Source organism: Corylus avellana, chromosome 3 (assembly GCF_965113065.1).
Source record: "Corylus avellana chromosome 3, dhCorAvel1.hap1.2, whole genome shotgun sequence".
In the NCBI taxonomy this organism is placed as follows: Eukaryota; Viridiplantae; Streptophyta; class Magnoliopsida; order Fagales; family Betulaceae; genus Corylus; species Corylus avellana.
Genome location: NC_142492.1, coordinates 21,400,828 through 21,419,588, shown reverse-complemented (window position 1 = coordinate 21,419,588; position 18,761 = coordinate 21,400,828). Strand labels below are relative to the sequence as shown.

The following is an 18,761-nucleotide window of genomic DNA, read 5'->3' as shown; positions in this document are numbered from 1 at the left end:
AATGACTCATTCTCATTATGTCTCTTCATCCCATAGTTGCTCTCCATATTAGCATTTTAATCCCTCTGGCATTTGCTCTACATATCCTTTCTTTTGAAAATTGGTAATTTCATATTGACACTTTTCAAAGTTTAAGGGTATTATTGTAAAAGTAATAAAATATTAAGGATAGCAAATAAAGTTTTCCCTAAATTAAAAGAATTGTAACATTCACTTAAGGTTTTGATTAGTATGAGAAAAATGCTTTTTACCATTATATGATAATTGATAGCCCTTTGCTTTGTTTCGCTTATAGAGTTCCTTTTGCTTTGACCTCTGGGTTTTCTTTTTCCTGTTATTTTCCTTTTTAATTTGTTTTATTTCATTTATTTATTTATTTTCAAATGAGCCCATCTTTGGCGTTGTGCAAAGGTCTCCTTCCATCCAACCGAGACTTGGTACACCAAACTTATTGGTTGCTTAGGAAGAGGGAAGAACCCCGTTCAATCAGTTAATCATGGGTATCCATCTATTTTAAGGTCATTTTCAGGCTTCTTCGGCATCTCCTAGAACGAAGGGAATTTCTGTAGAATTCTTGGTCAAAGCAAAAACCAAACCGCAGCCCAAAAGCTAAATATAGCTCTGTTTTCTTAAGCAAGTGCGATGGGTAAGTCCCCTTCCCCTTTTCCTGTATATTGCGACCAAAAAAAAAAACGATATGGGCAAGCGTTGTACAAAAGATTTTGGAGAGACGTGAAGACTGAAAATTATTGTTCAAGTTAATAAATTAGTATAGTCCTTTATATATCAACCCCGGTAAGCAATAGGATATGTTGAAGTTAGTAAGAAAACCTAAAATACGAGAATTATAGCAGAAGTAAGAGACAAAGAATTACGAGTGATTTGATATTAGACACTAACTTTGGCTCTATAGCTTAGCTTAACCCCATTAGAGCATTAATGAGAATTCAATGCAATTAATACTAATAAGGTATATGTGAAAATTTTTCATTGCAGAGATTCAAATCCACACCCTAATACATGCCCCGACAACTTGAAAATGTCCTTGAGAACCTTACCCTCATGGTTAAATTCCGACAAAGTTATTTTGTCAATGTATGTTATTTAAAATGGTAGTTTATGAAATAAAATTTTTATCGGAGACTGTCATTCGTATGGTTGGCGAGCAAAAAGGCAAAGCTGGAAACAAAAGACCAAAAAACAAGTTATGAAAAGCCAAACAAAAACAAAAATGATTGATATAGAAAGCAAATCTCCAACAATTAAAAAAAAAAGGAAAATGCTTTGGATTTCGTTGCCTTAGAAACCAAGAATGGATGCACAACTGGACAATTGCCATAAGAGATTGAATGATTGAATGGGACAGAGGAGAGAGGCCCAACCCAACCATCATCGCAGATATTAACCAACGATCCCAAACCCCCCATAAAAAAAATCGTCATTTCTTTCTTGGAAATTCTCTTTTCTTTTTTCTTTCTTTCTTTCTTTCTTTCTTTCTGTTCCCTCTCTCTCTCTCCGTAGACCATATCCCATAGTCCATAGTCGAGAGTCAAGAGAGAGATGGCGGCATCAGCGGCAGGTGGTGGTCTTGCAGGAGACGTATGGAGGGCGCATGCGTCCATGGCCATGGTTCAGTTATTCAACGGAGGGTACCATGTGATAACCAAAGTGGCCCTTAATGTTGGGATCAACCAGCTCGTCTTCTGTGTCTTCCGTGACCTCCTTGCCCTTTCAATCCTTGCCCCCATCGCCTATGTCCGTGAAAAGTACTACGCATTCCTTTCTTTCTTTCTTTCTTTTTCCCAAAATAATGTTCTATTTATTAAGTACGATTATGCTATATGCATTTATATGGTTGATGCTGAATGGGAACATCCAGTTTGGTTTCCAAGATTTCCACTTGCAAATTCATTTTCATATTTTTCACTGTTATTTATGAGATGCTGCCAATTTATATAACGCCCCCGTAAATGATGATGGATCTTTTATGATATCATGCGACAGATTACAGAACAAAAGTTGTTGATTCAATGTTTTATATATGATATGCAGTTTGGCCCCCAGCCAGTTGCATTTCCTCGTAACATTTCTTCTCTCCTGTTTTGTAGACGGGTTCGACTACCAATGACTAGATCCCTACTCATGTCATTTTTCTTTCTTGGGTTAACTGGGTAAGTTAGGATGCTTCATTTCCCATCTTAATGGTATACTCATACATTACTTATTATCATTTTGTTATTTATTGGTAAAACTGACGCAAATTCAATCAGGATATTTGGGAACCAGCTTTTGTTTCTTATTGGTCTTGGCTATACAAATCCAACTTATGCTGCTGCCATACAGCCTTCTATTCCAGTCTTTACATTTATATTGGCTGCGATGATGGGGTCAGTTAGAAAAATTCTGACTTTGCTCTAATTGCGCCCTTGCCCCTTTTTTTTTTTTTTTTTTTGAGGCATACACATAAATGCATTTGTGTGCCTGCGCATGCACATATGCACACACACAGTTTGCATTTCAATGGATTTTACTTGTTCAATATCATATCTGGACTTGTTCATGCAGCACAGAAAGAGTGAACTTGCTCAGAACTGAAGGTCAGGCCAAGATTGGAGGTACACTCATATGTGTTTCCGGTGCCATACTAATGGTTCTATTCCGTGGCCCAGCTTTGGTTGGAACTGCAGAACCAGACTTCTCAGCACATAGTGAAATAAGTGCCAAGGGTCAGCCAGAGCCTGCTGGATGGTTAATGTCAAGTTTTCTGGAATTTGGGCTCGACCATTTTCACCTTGGAGTCTTATGCTTAATAGGGAACTGTATGTGCATGGCTGCCTTTCTAGCCATTCAGGTACAGGATTATACATTTTTGTTTTTAAATAATGAAATGAGAGCATTTTTTACACTTAGATAAGCTCTTGAAGTTTTTTGTTTGCGGGATGCATTATTAACTCATTTACTTTAAAATATATATGCATGCGAAAAAATTAGATATATTCTGAGAGGTGCTGATGTTGAACTACTAGCCAATCTAGAGGGAGGAAATCCCATTTTGTGCCACATTTCCGGGGAGTTCATGATCAAAGGTCCAATATCTTTCCATTGGACTCCCACTAAAATTTGAATTAGGATCCTTGCTGATGCAGAATAGCCTGGGACTTCTTGTGATTAAGGAGCTATCTTGCTAGGAAGGTCGTGAGAATCAGGTGGGAAAATTTATAAAAGAGGAGAAGCTTGGGGTGGTTATGTATAGGGGAGATAACCTGACTTTTTTGGAAATCTTATTAGGAGAGATTATGGGATGGGAAGTCTGTGAATTTCAGCAAGGGAATAGGAATGACCTAGTGAGATTATTAGCAAGAAAGGGAGAAAAAGCTTCTGAAAATATCAGCAAGAAAGAAAGAATAGAGAAAAGACTATTGAGGAAGAGGGGGGAGGGGGGATTCCAAGTAAACTTAAACAAACACAACTTCAATTCAGCCATCCCCTCCAAAAGGGTACAGGCTGTATCCTTATATAACCAAGATTACCTCTCTAGGGAGTATTCACATAGTCCAATGAAAAACAAAGAAGGCGACTCACAAGTTACTATGATCATTCAAAGTACAGCAGCTGACAGCTAGAGACAGCCAGACTTTTTCTCCATTAAGTTGCTTCAATTGCATACTACTTTGCATGTTGGTAACGTACTGCTACTTCATGCAAATCTAGAAAAATCCCAGTACTTAATATTCAATAAACGAATAATTAAATTAACAAGAATCCTCAAACATCAACTGCTGGTTGTTCTGTGCGTCCTTGAATGGCTGACTGGCTTTCTACATAACATGTTTTGTCCAGCCATGTGATTGCTGCTGTATCACTTGGTTTCTGGGCTAGTGATTGGCTACTGGGCAATGGTCTTTGCTTTTTTGCAAAGATGGCTGTGAGGCACATATGTGAGCGGCAACTAGATGTCGACTTGGCTTTGCATGTGGTTACATGCCTGATGTAATTGAGATTGTGGTTTCAAATTTCTGATTCGAAAGGTGATCAATGCAAATCAAGAAGAAGATGTAAGGGTTATTTATTAGGTCTATATGATACTGTTGATCCAAAAGATGATGATAATTACAGGAGGATGATACTAGTAAGTAGGATGATAATGAAAAGAAGGATTCATGATAGCAGAAGGAAAACACTCTATATCAAAAAATTGTAACTAGCTTTATACTGATTAGACTTGATGAATCCATGTATTTCCAGATAAAGAAAGCTGCTGAATTCTTAAAACCACAATATCCTAGTCTGAAATTTCTGTTTTTAGTTACTTAGTTGATATTTGTGTGTATTGAATCTATTATTGTGAAAACATTCAGGCTCCACTTCTGGCTAAGTATCCCGCCAGCCTATCAGTCACGGCATATTCGTACTTCTTTGGTGCTCTATTGATGGTGACAACGGCATTCTTTATGACCAATGAGACAACAGACTGGAGTTTGACGAAGTCTGAGTTTTTTGCTGTCATTTATGCTGTAAGTTTTTTGGTAATGATATGTTTGTCTTGAATCTGACATTCTCCATGCCGCTTTGTTGCCAGTCTTTGCTATAGCTCCATTTGACTTCAATGACTTTTTGGTGGTTTTTGCTCCTCTGGGTTCATGTGTGATGTGCTGGCTATTTTAACTTTAGTAGACAATGTATGGTGATAATTCTGTTTTTCCAGAAAAGGACTGTCCTCACTTCACATTTATTATAGTCAATGTTGTGAGGGTCCACCTTCACTAACCATGTAAGGTGGAGCGCAATTTAGGTTTCTCTAATCTTGCGCTATTTGCTTATTCATCTCCTTGATTTGTAGGTTGATGGGATTTAGCTGTGCACTCTGTGCCAACATATTCATCCATTTAACGGGTCTCAACTTTCAGTGGTTGGCTTAGATTTGATCCTACAATTATTAACTTCCTTTGAAGGATTAGAGTTTCTTGTTGACTGAGTGACACCTCCTTAACTGGAGTGATCTTGGGACCTCTATTTTCAAGTGGTACAATTATGCTCAACGATGAACTAAACTGGTCTTATGTAAAGCTGTCAATGGATCAGACCAAAGATTTTGAATCTAATGCTAATTCTAGCCAATTATGAGTCTAATGCCAACCGAATGAATCTAGTGGCTTGAATTGAAAATCTGGTTCATTAGGTTTGATAATAATTGGATAGATCTGTATGATTTGATTCAATTATGATCTGAAGCTGATTAAAAAATTGATTACAATATATGATATAATAGTTATACTTTATAAGGGATAAGCATTTCTAAAAAAGATAATTTCTATTATTTATCAAGAAAAAAGTACAATCATGTATATATTAAAAAAATTTCAGGTTAGAATCAATTTCAGGTCTTTTGAATTTTCATTTGAATTTGATCTGGACCCTACTCTATGTAATTGGATTTGGGCACAAATCCTGCCTAACCTGCACCAACAGCCCGAGTCTGTAGGTTGAGCTGGATTGAAATGGGTATTGAAATTTTATTGTAGTGAACCATGCATTGGCATTTCGAAGAGAAAATTGCAGTTTTGAGGGTTTCTTATGTGGTATTAGGTGAAACAAAAATGTGCACACCTAAATCCCCCTTAAATCAGGTGAGCCGGAAGTGTTATGTATTTTGGACTTCGAAAAGGCTTATAACCACGTATGTTGGGATTTTTTGTTATACATGTTAAGGAGATGTGGCCTTGGGGAGAAATGGCAAAGTTGGATTACGCACTGCATATCCACTGTTTGGTTCTCTATTTTTTTTAGTGGTCAGTTATACATGCACCCAATGGGACTTGAACCTCTGACCTCACCCTCCACTTTACTACAAAGGAAGTATCATTTTGAGGTAAAGCTCATTGGTCACTGTTTGATCTATTCTGATTAATGGTACTCCCAGTGGCTTTTTCAATAGCTTTTGGGGTTTGATATAGGGTGGTCCTCTGTCCCCCTTCCTTTTTCTGGTTGTTATGGAAGCACCAAGTAGAATGATGTTGGCTGCTATGACTGAGGTTCTATTTTTGATTTTTCGGTGGGGGCTAGGAATGATGATACACTATTTGTCTCTCATCTTCTTTTTGCAGACGATAACCTTATTTTTTGTGGGGTTGCATAGGATAATCTTTGATATTTGAGATGTGTTATACATTGTTTTGAAGCTGTTTCAGGATTGAAGATTAATTTGGCACAAACATCTTCGGTCCAAGGCACCTTTGAGGGTGGCTTTCTCCACGTCGACAACATATTTAGGAAAAATTCTAACTATGAATAATCTCCACAAGCAGCATCATAGTGAAAAATTAGTATTGTATTTGTGAAAAGAGTGGGCAAATTCATGCTCACCTCCTTCACTATGATATTGCGAGAGACTTTTGTAACTTGGCCTTTAGGATGTTTGGAGTAGAATGGGTTATGCCGAGACGGGTGATGGAGCTTTTGGTGTTTTGGAAAAGAAGGTTTAGTCGGAAGGATCTTAATTTTGTTTGGAATGTAATCCCTTCTTGTTTAATGTGGTGCATCTAGAAAGAAATGAATGCTCAAAGTTTTGAGGATTTTGACACGACAAGCTTGGATTTATAACTTTGTTTCCTTAAATCCCTTTTCAAGTGGATATCTGTTAATACCCTTTTGGATGCCTCTTAACTTTGTAGATTTTGTGCTCTTTTTCCTTAATCCTAATCTTGCTATGTGTTTTCTCTTATATACTTCCTGTGTACTTGAATTGCACTTCTTGCGCTTTTAATAAATTTTCTTTATTTATTAAGAAAAGGCTAAATATAAGTTGGTTCTTGTTGGTAATGTATCAAATGTGAATGCTTTGGCTCGTATTCTAGGTTGTAGGGTTTTTTCTTGCCCTTGAGATACGTGGCCCCTCCCTTTGGATGCTCCTTTCAAGGCTAAATCTCTTTGGGATGCAATTATTGAGAAAAAATGGAGAGAAGATTAGTAGGGTGGAAAAGAGACTATCTATGAAAGGGTGGTCAATTAACATTGATCAAGAGCACGCTTTTCAACCTGCCTATATACTTCCTTTCTCTTCCCTATCTCAATCGGTGTTGCTAATCGGATAGAAAAATTGCGAAGGTATTTCTTGTGGGGTGGCTTGGATAACGAGTTTAAGTGCCATCTTGTTAGTTGGAAGAGGATTTGTACTCCCCTTAATCTTGGAAGTTTGGGGAGTAAGAGTTTATTCACTTTCAACCAGGCTCTGTTTGGAAAGTGGCTATGGAGGTATGTTGTAGAAGGAGGGGCTTTTTGGCGACAAGTCGTGGATAGAAAATATGGCAGTTTAGTGGGCAAGGGGTGCTCTAAAGTTGTCACCGGTCCTTAAGTAGTGAGTCTATGGAAGCCTATTAGGAGGGGCTATGATACCTTCTCTAGTTTTGTTACTATCAAGGTGGGTGATGGCTCTCGGACCAAGTTTTGTCATGACATTTGTTGTGGGGATTGTACTATTAAGTAGTCCTTTCCGGAGTTTATCTTGCATTGCAAGGGACAAATATGCTTTGGTGGCTGACCATATATTTGCTTACTATGACAAGGTGCATTCGGAGATGAATTTTATTAGATTGCTGCATGATTGGGAGGTGGATTTTGTATTTTCTTTTTTCAGTTCGCTATATTCTGTTAAGAGTTGGGGGGATGAAGATAAGTGCTGTTGGGTTCCTTCCAAAAGACGATCTTTTGAGGTCAAAACATCTTACAAAGTTCTCTCCAATGCTGAGTTTTCCCTTGGAAGAACATTTGGAGGTCTAAGGATCCTTTGAGGGTCACTTTCTTCATGTGGAAAACATTTTTAGGAAGAATGTTGAAAAAGAAGGTTTAGTAGGAATGAAGGTTCCACCCTAGATGAGTGGTGGAGCTCCTGGCATGTTGAAAAAGAAGGTTTAGTAGGAATGATTTTAATTGTGTCTGGAATGTAATCCCTTCTTGTTTAATGTGGTGCATTTGGAAATAAATGAATGCTCGAAGTTTCAATGATTATGAGAAGACAAACTCAGATCTACAACTTTGTTTTCTTAAATCCTTCTTCGAGTGGATTTATGTTAATGCCTTTCTTGATGTCCCTAACTTTGAAGATTTTTGTACTCTTTTTCCTTGTTTTTGATATTGTTGGGTGTTTTTCTCGTCTTTTTTGATTAGTACCTCGTGTGTACTGATGCTTTTAATAAATTTGTTTTACTTATCAAAAAAAGAAAATGCAAATGTTTATGTTTGACTGATTGCAAACAACTGAGTAAGAATTCAATTCTAATGTTCAAATATAGTCGCATCAACACTGTGGTCCAAGAAGATAAGGAGTTTGAGACTAGTTAAGGGGACAAGGTTAGGATAATTCTATAGAAGTGTTGATATTATTGTATTTTTTAAAAAAATGTTTATGTGTGGACAAAAAACAATTGACTTTTTTTAACTGTGGGGGTTGTGATAATTTAACAAAAAATCACAAGCTATTGGGACTCAGTGAAGCAGGAGCCTACTCTACTTAGACCTCAACATAAGGCACTAAATGCCATTTATAATGGATGATGATACGTGCGTATATGTAGGATGGTCAATATAAACTTCTTGCAAACAATAGAATGATAGAAATTTGCCATCACTTTTTTACAACATGCTTCTTAGTACACAGTGACTTTGTTGTAGCTCCTTTTGGGTAAATAATCTGATATGTAAGTGTTTTTCTGTGCGGGGCATGTGTATGTATCCATATATGTATTTCACCTTGCAAATTCACTATTTTTTTTTATTATTATTATTATTAGGGGAGAAAAAGTATGGTTAAGTGCATTACTCCTTATTTTCTCAGGGAACTATTGCGTCTGCCCTTAATTATGGACTCCTAACATGGAGCAACAAGATCTTGGGCCCTGCTTTGGTTGCTCTCTACAACCCACTCCAACCTGCAGCTTCTGCCTTCCTGTCAAGAATATTTCTTGGAAGCGCTATCTATCTGGGAAGGTTTTGCTCCAATCACTCCCTGTACAATATTGCGCATTTAATTTATTTGTTGATGCAGCACCAATGGATGTAATATAATAGATCTGAAGCCTTGATTTGCTTAATCAAACCATATGAAATTTTCCTTTTTCGGTCATAGAATGCAAAAGGATTTTTAATCTGTCCTTTTTGTTTTCTTAAACCCCCCCCCCCCCCCCCCGGGGGTGGCCCTAGTAACATATTTCTCTTTATATTCTACCATAGAATTTCCTTTTGCATTCAAAATTATGAAAAATGAAATTGCCTGAAATTTTATAGCACTTGAAATTGGAATTTTGTTGGAATGATGCTTACTTGGTGTTTTTACATGTGCAAGCAGTGTCTTAGGAGGATTTTTAATTCTTGCCGGTCTTTATTTGGTCACTTGGGCATCTTATAGAGAAAGACAAGCAGCTGTGGGGGTTATTCCCCATGTTATCCGGAGTTCTGAACCGCTCATTCACAAAGATGTACCGATTAGCAAGATACCATACCAGAGAGGTCACATTTTCTCAGGAGCCGCCGCCTCACTGCCAAAATCCTCAGATTAAGCAACACATGATAGAATTTTGATGTAAAGTCCTCATAATTCTATCTTTTTTACGGTAAACTATGCTTGCATAAAATAGAATCATCTGTCATGTCTTTTCCATTCATTGTCTCTTTCAAAAGTCCAAAGAAAACATGATGTTCTATATTTTCTATTTCAATAGGGTTTTGTCTTTCAAAAATTCAGTTTGTTTGCATATTATTTGTCCTTTGATTTCCTCAGCTTTGGGGTTTGACGTTCCCGGTAATAGATTAATAGCATTGATGGCATTGTCTATGCCGCCTGACCTGAGCAATATTTTATAATTTTGGCTGCTTGGGAAAAGGAAGAATCCTCAATGTTAGCTTCTGCTGCATGTGCAAGATTAAAACTTGCTGGCTTTTGTTTATTTGTTATACAAATCTCTTGATTCATGAATGGGTTTTTTCTAGGGTGCAAGATTAAAACTTGCTGGCTTTTGTTTATTTGTTATACAAATCTCTTGATTCATGAATGGGTTTTTTCTAGGGTGCAAGATTAAAACTTGCTGGCTTTTGTTTATTTGTTATACAAATCTCTTGATTCATGAATGGGTTTTTTCTAGGGTAACAGAGGATGTCTCTCTCGAGTAATGCTAGAGACTATCTTTTATATTCTCAGATTTGATGTAGCTTTTAAAATCAAATTGAATTTGGGATGAATTACTATTGAATTTTGGTCCAATGGTGATTTTAAAAGCCGTAAGAACTTTGAGAAGATATTATAAAAAAAAAATGATAAAAAGATTGTCTCTAGCATTATTTGTCTCTCTTAGACTAATTTGTTGAATTTGACTATTTATTTGTTGTGGGCTTTATTGGAGGTATTGAGGCATATGTACACAATAGGAGATGGTGGTTCTTTCATATCCATGAAGAAAATGATCCTCTTGATTCATGATATAACTTGTTTGACATCAACCACATCAATAATGTTCTTTCATACCTGAGACCCAGAACCAGCCTTGGAAATTGGAAGAGGCTGTAACAGAATTGCTTTGTGGTCTATATCTTACTACATTAACTGTTTAAATTTAATTTAATTTTAACTTCTTCAAGAGTATGAGAGAATAAACTGGCTCCGGATTCTCTCCAATACATTATGGACGGGAGGATATCTAGTTCATGACTGAAATTTCTTTAAGGAAATCATAGTGCCACAAATGTGTCACGTGTCCTCTTAATAATATATATAAAAAGGGTAGCCGGCCACCCCAAAGGGACAATGAATTTTTTTTAGTTTGGCCATAGGTGGCTTCGGCCACCCTAGGCTAACTGTGGTCGTTTGGCCACCCCAATCACCCTTTAGTTTTTTTAAAATATTTTTAAATTTTTTATTATTTTTAAAGTATAAATAATATTTTTTTATTATTTATATTAATGGGACAGATGTCTTATTTATGGCCCCAAGATAGAAATTTTGGCCATTAATTGAATATTTTTCAGTCCAAAATTGACTGGAGAGGATCCTGTTCCAAATAAACTAAGCTAAGATCATATATAATAAATGTGTACCACGTGGCATTGCAAAATCAAAAGGGTAGTTGTTACATATTATAAACTTAAGGGAAAACTTTGCTTACCAACTATAATTTTTCATCATATTTGTAATCATATCTTTAAATTTAAAAAAAGTGTTAATTTAGTGTAACTATCTTTCAAAAATTTCTAGTGTCAACTCTTTTGTTCAAATTCAACTTTAAATATTAATTGACGAAGTGAAATTCTCAAATTATCCCGTCTAAATTTAAGGTATTTTATAAACATCTTAAGAGTATTTTGGAGATTTTACAAATTAAATTGTTTAATTTAACTCTGAATTATGGTGGAAGGGTTAATATTGTAAATTTTTAAAAGATAGTAATTGAAAATGATACTTTTTAAAAATTTAAGGGTATAATTACAAAAACAATCAAATATCAGATAACGTAAGTGAAGTTTTTTCCAAACTAACATTCTTTTAAGGTTTTGATTATTATGAGAAAATGCTTTTTATCATTCTATGATTATTGATAGTTTGTTTATTTGTTTGTTTTTTTTTTTTAAAAAAAAAAAAAAAAAAACACTACTTTTGATATGAAGTTTAACCTCGTTAGTTTTTGTTTTTTCAGTTATGTATTGAAATTGTAATAGGCTTCGAGTCGTAGAATGAACAATAGGTGCCGTGATGGGGTGGGAGGAAAATAAGTAAGAAACTTTAGGGTCCAAATCATAAAACGAAAAGTTTATAGGGACTTATAATTCGATAAAAGGAAGATACACTATCAAAAACTAGAAAGCAGAGACAAAACGAAACTGTGGAAGAAGGAAAGAAACTAAGGTAGGGGGCGGTGGTTTTGTAATACATGTATGGGTCGTTCTAGTTGGATCTGAATCTGCAAACAAACAAAGAGGGGAAAAAAAAAACAGAGGAAAAGGAGAGAAGAAGGGGGAGGACTGAGGAGATCATCACAGGTATTCCAAGAAGAGGAAGAAACGCAACAGGTAACCCTAACCCACCTAACTCCTTCCTTCATTGTGCCTCCGTGAATTTATCAGGCGAGGAATCTCAGTGATTGTCGGATAGGGAATCAGATCCAGCCCTGGAAATGCTCAGGGCATTAATCTTTTCTATTGTACAAAGTGTCAGTCTGATCTGGACTTTGTCAAACTATGTTTTATTTTCTTTTTTTTATCAGGATTCGTGGAAACCTCCGTAAACTTCTGATGCTATTGCTTGGTCTTGCAATCACAGTCTCAACCATAAATATAACGCCAAGGATGTTCTTCTCTGTTAGCGCCAATCGACCTCTTTGGAGGAATCGTTAACATAAGACAACTACAGAAGAAAATGGTGTTGGGCAGAATTGTGGATTTTATTTCCGCTGCGTCAAGTCGTTTGTTGGCTCCACAGTCTTCTTCTTCTTCTTCTTCGTCGTCGTCTTCTTCTACGGTTCCGTATGTAGCGGTCGGAATGTCGCCTCTGCCGCCCTCTGCTAATGTTTTTGGTTTCGCCAACAACTACAACAACAACAACAACAAGAGCAATCTTAGACACTCTTCGTCTCTCCAGGACTTCTCTGCTTATCGTCCACTTGATCCACAAGGAAGTGATCTCGTCAACCACTTAAAGTATCCACATTCGTTGCAGAGAGAAAATGCTGGCTCTAGCTTCTCGAAACAGAAGGCTTTGCCGGGAGGAACCCCTTCTAAGCGCGCCAAGTGGGTGCGGCTTCTCATGCTTATTCTGTGCCTCTTGCTGTTGGGACTTGTAATTTATATGATTTCGCCTTATGTTTATTCTTATTGGTCTCGAGGAGCATCCAAATTCTATGTTGTGCTCGATTGTGGAAGTACCGGAACTCGAGTTTATGTATATCAAGCATCTATCGATCACAACAATGCTGGAACTCTTCCTATTGTCTTGAGTTCTTTAGCGGAGGGTCTTCGCAAGAAGCCTAGTTCCCAGAATGGGCGTGCTTATGATCGAATGGAGACTGAGCCTGGGTTTCATAAGTTAGTGCACAATGTGTCTGGCTTGGGGACCGCGATTAAGCCGCTTGTTCAGTGGGCAGAGAAGCAAATCCCCAAGCACGCACATAAGACCACCTCTCTCTTCTTGTATGCCACAGCTGGGGTTCGCAAGCTGCCGACTGCTGACTCGAAATGGCTTCTAGACAATGCGTGGTCCATTCTCAAAAAAACTTCACCTTTCTTGTGCCAGAGAGAGTGGGTGAAGATTATCAGTGGTCCAGAGGAAGCTTATTACGGATGGATAGCACTTAATCATCGCACAGGTATGTTGGGGGCCAAACCAAGAAAACCAACCTTTGGTGCACTTGACTTAGGTGGGTCGTCGTTGCAGGTTACATTTGAGAGCAAGGAACATATACATAATGAGACTAGCGTAAGCCTTAGAATAGGAGCTGCTAAACATCATCTCACTGCCTATTCTCTCTCGGGCTACGGTTTGAATGATGCGTTTGACAAGTCTGTGGTTCATCTTTTTAAGAGTGTTCCAGAAATCACTAAGAGAGATATAGTTAAAGGGAAAACAGAACTGAAGCATCCTTGCTTGCATTCTGGGTACAAGGAGCAATATATCTGCTCACAGTGTGCTTCGAATTACCAGGAAGGCGGGAGCCCTGTGATTGCAGGAAAAAGTCTGAGTAAAGGAGGAAAATCAGGCATTGCTGTGCAGCTGCTTGGTGCTCCGAACTGGGAGGACTGCAGTGCGCTGGCAAAAGTTGCTGTTAATTTATCTGAATGGTCAAGTAAAAACCCAGGCATTGACTGTGATTTGCAGCCTTGTGCTCTTACTGATAGTTTTCCTCGTCCTTATGGCCACTTCTATGCGATGTCTGGCTTTTTTGTGGTGTATAGGTTTTTTAATTTGACTTCAGAAGCCACACTAGAGGATGTTTTGGAAAAGGGTCGTGAATTCTGTGAAAAAACTTGGGAAGTTGCAAGAAAAAGTGTTGCACCTCAGCCTTTCATTGAACAGTATTGCTTTAGGTCACCGTATATTGTATTACTTTTGAGAGAGGGCTTGCATATTACAGATAGCCAGATCATTATTGGTTCTGGAAGTATTACTTGGACTCTTGGAGTTGCCCTTTTGGAAGCTGGGAAGGCATTTTCATCTAAAATGCGGCTTCACAGTTATGAAATACTCCAAATGAAGATAAACCCACCAATCCTTATTGCAATTTTGTTTATTTCGTTGGTGCTCCTAGTTTGTGCATTATCATTTTTTGGAAATTCGATGCCAAGATTTTTTAGGAGGTCATATCTCCCACTTTTCAGGCATAATAGTGCGTCAAACACATCTGTTCTTAATATCCCATCTCCTTTTGCATTCCAGCGTTGGAGTCCTATCAGCTCCGGTAAGCACCTCTACAAGATTTCTAATTTGGGTATAATTTTTCAATTTTTTAATATTATGACTATCAATATATATGCCACATATTTGAAGTGTATGACTGTCACTTTGTTATTGTTATGTTTTTCTTGGAAGAGAAAAATTATGTTCTCTTTCTCTAGCATTTGTTGATCTTCCTTTGAGAGAATCTTTGAACACTTGACATCATGGACAATGTCATTGGACATTAATTTCAAGTAAGATAACAATTAAATGAAGTAGAGGTTGTCCAAATTATTGAAATTCTTTTGCATGTCTCAAGATTTGTTATACTAACCAAAAGAAAAAAAACAAAAGATTTGTTATGAAAGTCTTTGGGTGACATGGATATGAACCATGATAGAAGTTGCCTTATGCTGTCTCGTGTCTTTTAAATCATTTTGTTCAAACTTACTAGTGTAGAATTATATGACAGACCATTTCTATCTGAAAGTATGTATGTCTAGGATGAGTAGATCTTCCCAACTCCTGAGAGAAATTTAAACGATCATATGATTAAGATATTAATTTTAGAGAAAATATTAAACTAGCTCTTGTGCTTTGGGCTGTTATCAAATAGTTCATTGGATTTTCAATTTTATCGAATAACTTTTTTCCATTTGTGTGGTTATCAAATAGATATTTCTGTCTATATTTTGTCCATTTTTCTAAAAGAATGCTTGTGAATTCCAATTATGCCGGAAGGAATATTCCAAAAAAACTAGAAAAAGGGGGGGGGTGTGGTGGCAACCCTTCTGCGATCCCACCATCCTTTGTTTTTTTCTTTTTCAAATGCCTTTCCCTTGTCATAGGATGCATATGTCCGAATAACAAATAGTAATCCAAGAGATTAGAGACGCTTTATCCATTGATCCAAGAAGAAAAATGTTAATGGCAGTCAATGCTGATGGGAGCCATGGAACCAGTGGTACTCCTGAAAGTTTTGGATTTCTTTCACGTGGAATGAAAAGCCAAACTCCCATGGTTCAATCGAGCCAATTTGGCTCTGTTATTTTGTACCCAATCCAATCATCACTTCGGTCCTAATAAGCAGCAGTTCCAATTGAAGATCCAAGTACAGGCTCAAGAAACACAATGAGCTTGATACAATTCACTGGTGTTATTGCTTATCAAAAAATTCACTGGTGTTGTCACCTTGCTACCATTTTAGTGAGGTGACAACCCTAGTGAGAGGAGGTTGGCAAGAATGCAAATCTCTGTGAAGAAGGCAATTCCTACAATGGGGACAAGCATGCGTGCTATGGCATTGATTGGTTTACCATGTGGAGGAGGTGTGTCCCCTATGACCTCAGCTCCAACCCCTTTGAAGGGGGAGGAGGGTTGCTCCCTCAACCCCGCTTTTTGGTAGGGTTTTTTTTTTTTCGTTTGACAATTTTTTTTTTTTTTTTTTTGGCGCATAATTAGAATATCACAAGAATTTTGTTAAAAAAAAAAAAGGATGGAATATGGATGAAAGTATGATAATGGTTCAAACAGCAAGGAGTTATTTGATAATTTGTCCATGGATCTGTTTGATGATAGCCCAAAACACAGGGAGCTAGTTTGATATTTTCCCTTAGTTTTAAACTAGTTGGATATATCATCAAATGGACCACTACACTTTTGAGTGCACTAGAGTTTTTCATTCTTAAAGTTAGTTCCTTGCTCCATATAGAAGATGATGTCTTCCCTCATCCAGTTCTCCTGGTCAGTGGAAATCATCAGTCAACTCCGTATATCATCGTTATGTTTAAATCATTTTCTTTTTCTTTATTTCTTATTGGGTGGACTATTATACCTCCTAATTTTCTTTCCCACTCTGCCAGTTATAGATATATTTATTTTAGGATAAGTTCTAACATGATTGTTCATATTTCGAGAGAGAACTGTGGAAATCCTATCTTTGTTCTATTTAGTTTTTAATGATTTAAAGTTTCTTCTGAACTGCTATGTCATTCTATTGATCAAATATCTATGTGTATATCAATACCTGAAGGGGAGAAGTTATTAATTTTACACTAAAGTTGGCACCACGTATCTGGAAAAGACAATGACATGTTTAATGGAAGAAGTCTGCTTGTCATGTTTATGTGACTGTTTAAGATTTTCTTTTGGATACTTGAGAAATTGAGGTCTCTCTAAGAAGAAGATTCTTTGGTGATTACGCATGTTAGGCAGTGCTTACTTATGAGGAGGATGAAATGGAGATTGACAGTTAGGCTGAGTGTAGTTAACTGGTTTGAACTCTTTGCTATCTTTTTCCATCCAATATTCTGTTTTTCACTTTCACAACTCTTCTCACTAGCCATGAACCTTTTATTAAATTTCTGCAAAAGAGTTTTTAAGCATATATTTTTACTTGTTCTTTTTAGATATTTGGTGTCAGAGCTTTATTTAAAAAGAAAAAAAAAAGGAAGATATCTGATGTCAGAGCCGTTAGAATAATGCTCGTCTTTTCTGTGGGTTTTATTTTATTTTTTCTTCAAAACCTGTTATTTTCAGTTGGTTTGGTTATTTGTCTTAGACCGGATATTATTATTTGTTTGTACTGTTCCGTTCTATTTGTTTAGATGATTTTTTTCTTACTTAATAAACCTAGAAGGTAATGTCAGTTATCCTATTTCGGCAGATGGAAGGGTGAAGATGCCGCTGAGTCCAACAGCCCAAGAAATACCATTTGGCTTTGGACGTGGTCTCAGCGGTGGCAACAGCAGCAGCAGCAGCATCCAGCTCATAGAGTCTTCCTTATACCCGTCAACTAGTAGTGTTTCACATAGTTACTCCGCAAATAATTTGGGGCAGATGCAATTTGATGGCAGTACAATGGGTTCCTTCAGGTCCCCTCACAGAAGTCAGATGCATCTTCAAAGTCGAAGATCACAATCTCGAGAAGACCTTAATTCTTCCTTAGCCGAGGCACACATGGTGAAGGTCTAGGGCTTTGATTTTCCAGATATTCTGGTATCCTCACTTAATTCTTCTCCAATTTACATTTTTCATAGTAAAAGGGAAAGGGATATCAAAATCTCAGTTGAAAGTTGTGCTATACCCTATTCAATTCTAGCCATTCTTTTTGTACCATATAGAACCCCACTTCAGCTGAGAAATAGTTCAGCACATAGTTTGTTTTATGATTTCTTTTTTCGTTAGTTCCATGTCTTTCCCTACATCCTCCAAATATGAAATGAAAGATGACTGCTTCAACTTCCCTCATCATCGTAAAGCCTAAATTGCGTTACGTAAAAGGAGAATATCTGTTGGCTCAGCTATAGTTATCAAAAGAGAGGTTTCAAAATTTAGATACACTCTACTCATATATTCATTAAAAATAAATAAATAAATAAGATGCACTCTCCATGGAGGCAAAACCATCTTCATCTAATACCAACAATGATGCTACTGTTGCGTCCAGATTTTAATTTAATTTTTAAATTTGAGGATTGAGCTTCCTCCCATCTCATAAAGTTTAACTTACAGAAAAAATAAAGGTAAAGGCTTGTTAGATAAAGGTCAAAGCTATTATGAGTGTTTGTGTTGAATTGTTTGTTAATCAGTGCTTCTGCTTTCTTTGCTAGAAGACAAAAATCTGTCCCAAAAGGTGTTGCCAAGCTTGCCCTTATTTTCTTTCTTGTGTTGCTTTACTTTGTCTTCATGCATTCCATTATACATGTATTTTTTTTTCAAAAAAAAAAAAAAAATTCTGCATGCTACCAGGGTGTAGTAGTTTTGTCCAGGATTATTATGGAGCTAATGATGAGCTGGTCTGGTCACTGATTTCAGCAAATTTCTGGGCGGCAGAGAGATTTTACCACTTGTTAACCGGATTCTTTCACAAATTACCCAGTTTAAACAACAAGCTTGCCTTGGGATGGGACTCTGGCTCATGGTTTTCTCCTCCAGTGGTTATGTTATCAGTCCATGTTCTGCCACTCCTATACATCGACCAAGTTTTTGAAGCCCCCCAAATTTTCAAGTATTATTAACAGTCAAACCAGAGCAAGCCGTTGACAAGTATTAGGTGAAGCATTTGCTGGACGACTGAGATTAATGATTCCATAACATATTTCTTCATATCATTCTAGTCTTCCCTTCTTTGGTTAACATGTGGATGATACGAATTGATTGTAGAGATGTATCTTGGGGAGCAATCAATCATGTAACGATATACACGAATCACCTCGTATGCGTGAGATATACATTGTTCAATTTCATTATAAACAAATTCAACCTGCTTTTTGGATAAGTTTTAAGGGTAACATTTTGGATACAAACTACTAATTAAGGTATTATTGCACTGGCTTTTTAACACAATCTA

The 18,761-nt window shown here is 36.9% G+C and overlaps 2 protein-coding genes across 10 annotated transcripts; both read left to right on the top strand.

The window, feature by feature from the left end:
• The first annotated feature begins 1,282 nt into the window (after positions 1–1,282).
• Positions 1,283–9,963, top strand: UMAMIT2 (nodulin MtN21 /EamA-like transporter family protein). Of its 2 annotated transcripts, XM_059588847.2 has the most exons (7): positions 1,284–1,766; positions 2,109–2,171; positions 2,271–2,387; positions 2,566–2,851; positions 4,359–4,514; positions 8,831–8,982; positions 9,341–9,963. In XM_059588847.2, the coding sequence occupies exons 1-7, from the start codon at positions 1,561–1,563 to the stop codon at positions 9,549–9,551; spliced, it is 1,191 nt and encodes a 396-aa protein (XP_059444830.2). In that variant the 5' UTR covers positions 1,284–1,560; the 3' UTR covers positions 9,552–9,963. The 2 variants fall into 2 exon arrangements, with proteins under 2 accessions (XP_059444831.2, XP_059444830.2); XM_059588848.2 differs by lacking the exon at positions 2,271–2,387 and having other exon boundaries at positions 1,283–1,766.
• Positions 9,964–11,722: 1,759 nt separating this feature from the next.
• On the top strand, positions 11,723–18,517 carry LOC132173640 (GDA1/CD39 nucleoside phosphatase family protein). Of its 8 annotated transcripts, none has more exons than XM_059585193.2 (4): positions 11,731–12,051; positions 12,246–14,432; positions 17,076–17,407; positions 18,181–18,243. In XM_059585193.2, the coding sequence occupies exons 2-3, from the start codon at positions 12,398–12,400 to the stop codon at positions 17,381–17,383; spliced, it is 2,343 nt and encodes a 780-aa protein (XP_059441176.2). In that variant the 5' UTR covers positions 11,731–12,051; positions 12,246–12,397; the 3' UTR covers positions 17,384–17,407; positions 18,181–18,243. The 8 variants fall into 8 exon arrangements, with proteins under 8 accessions (XP_059441177.2, XP_059441178.2, XP_059441179.2 ...); XM_059585192.2 differs by having other exon boundaries at positions 18,161–18,238; XM_059585191.2 differs by having other exon boundaries at positions 11,732–12,051; positions 18,227–18,314.
• Positions 18,518–18,761: the final 244 nt, after the last annotated feature.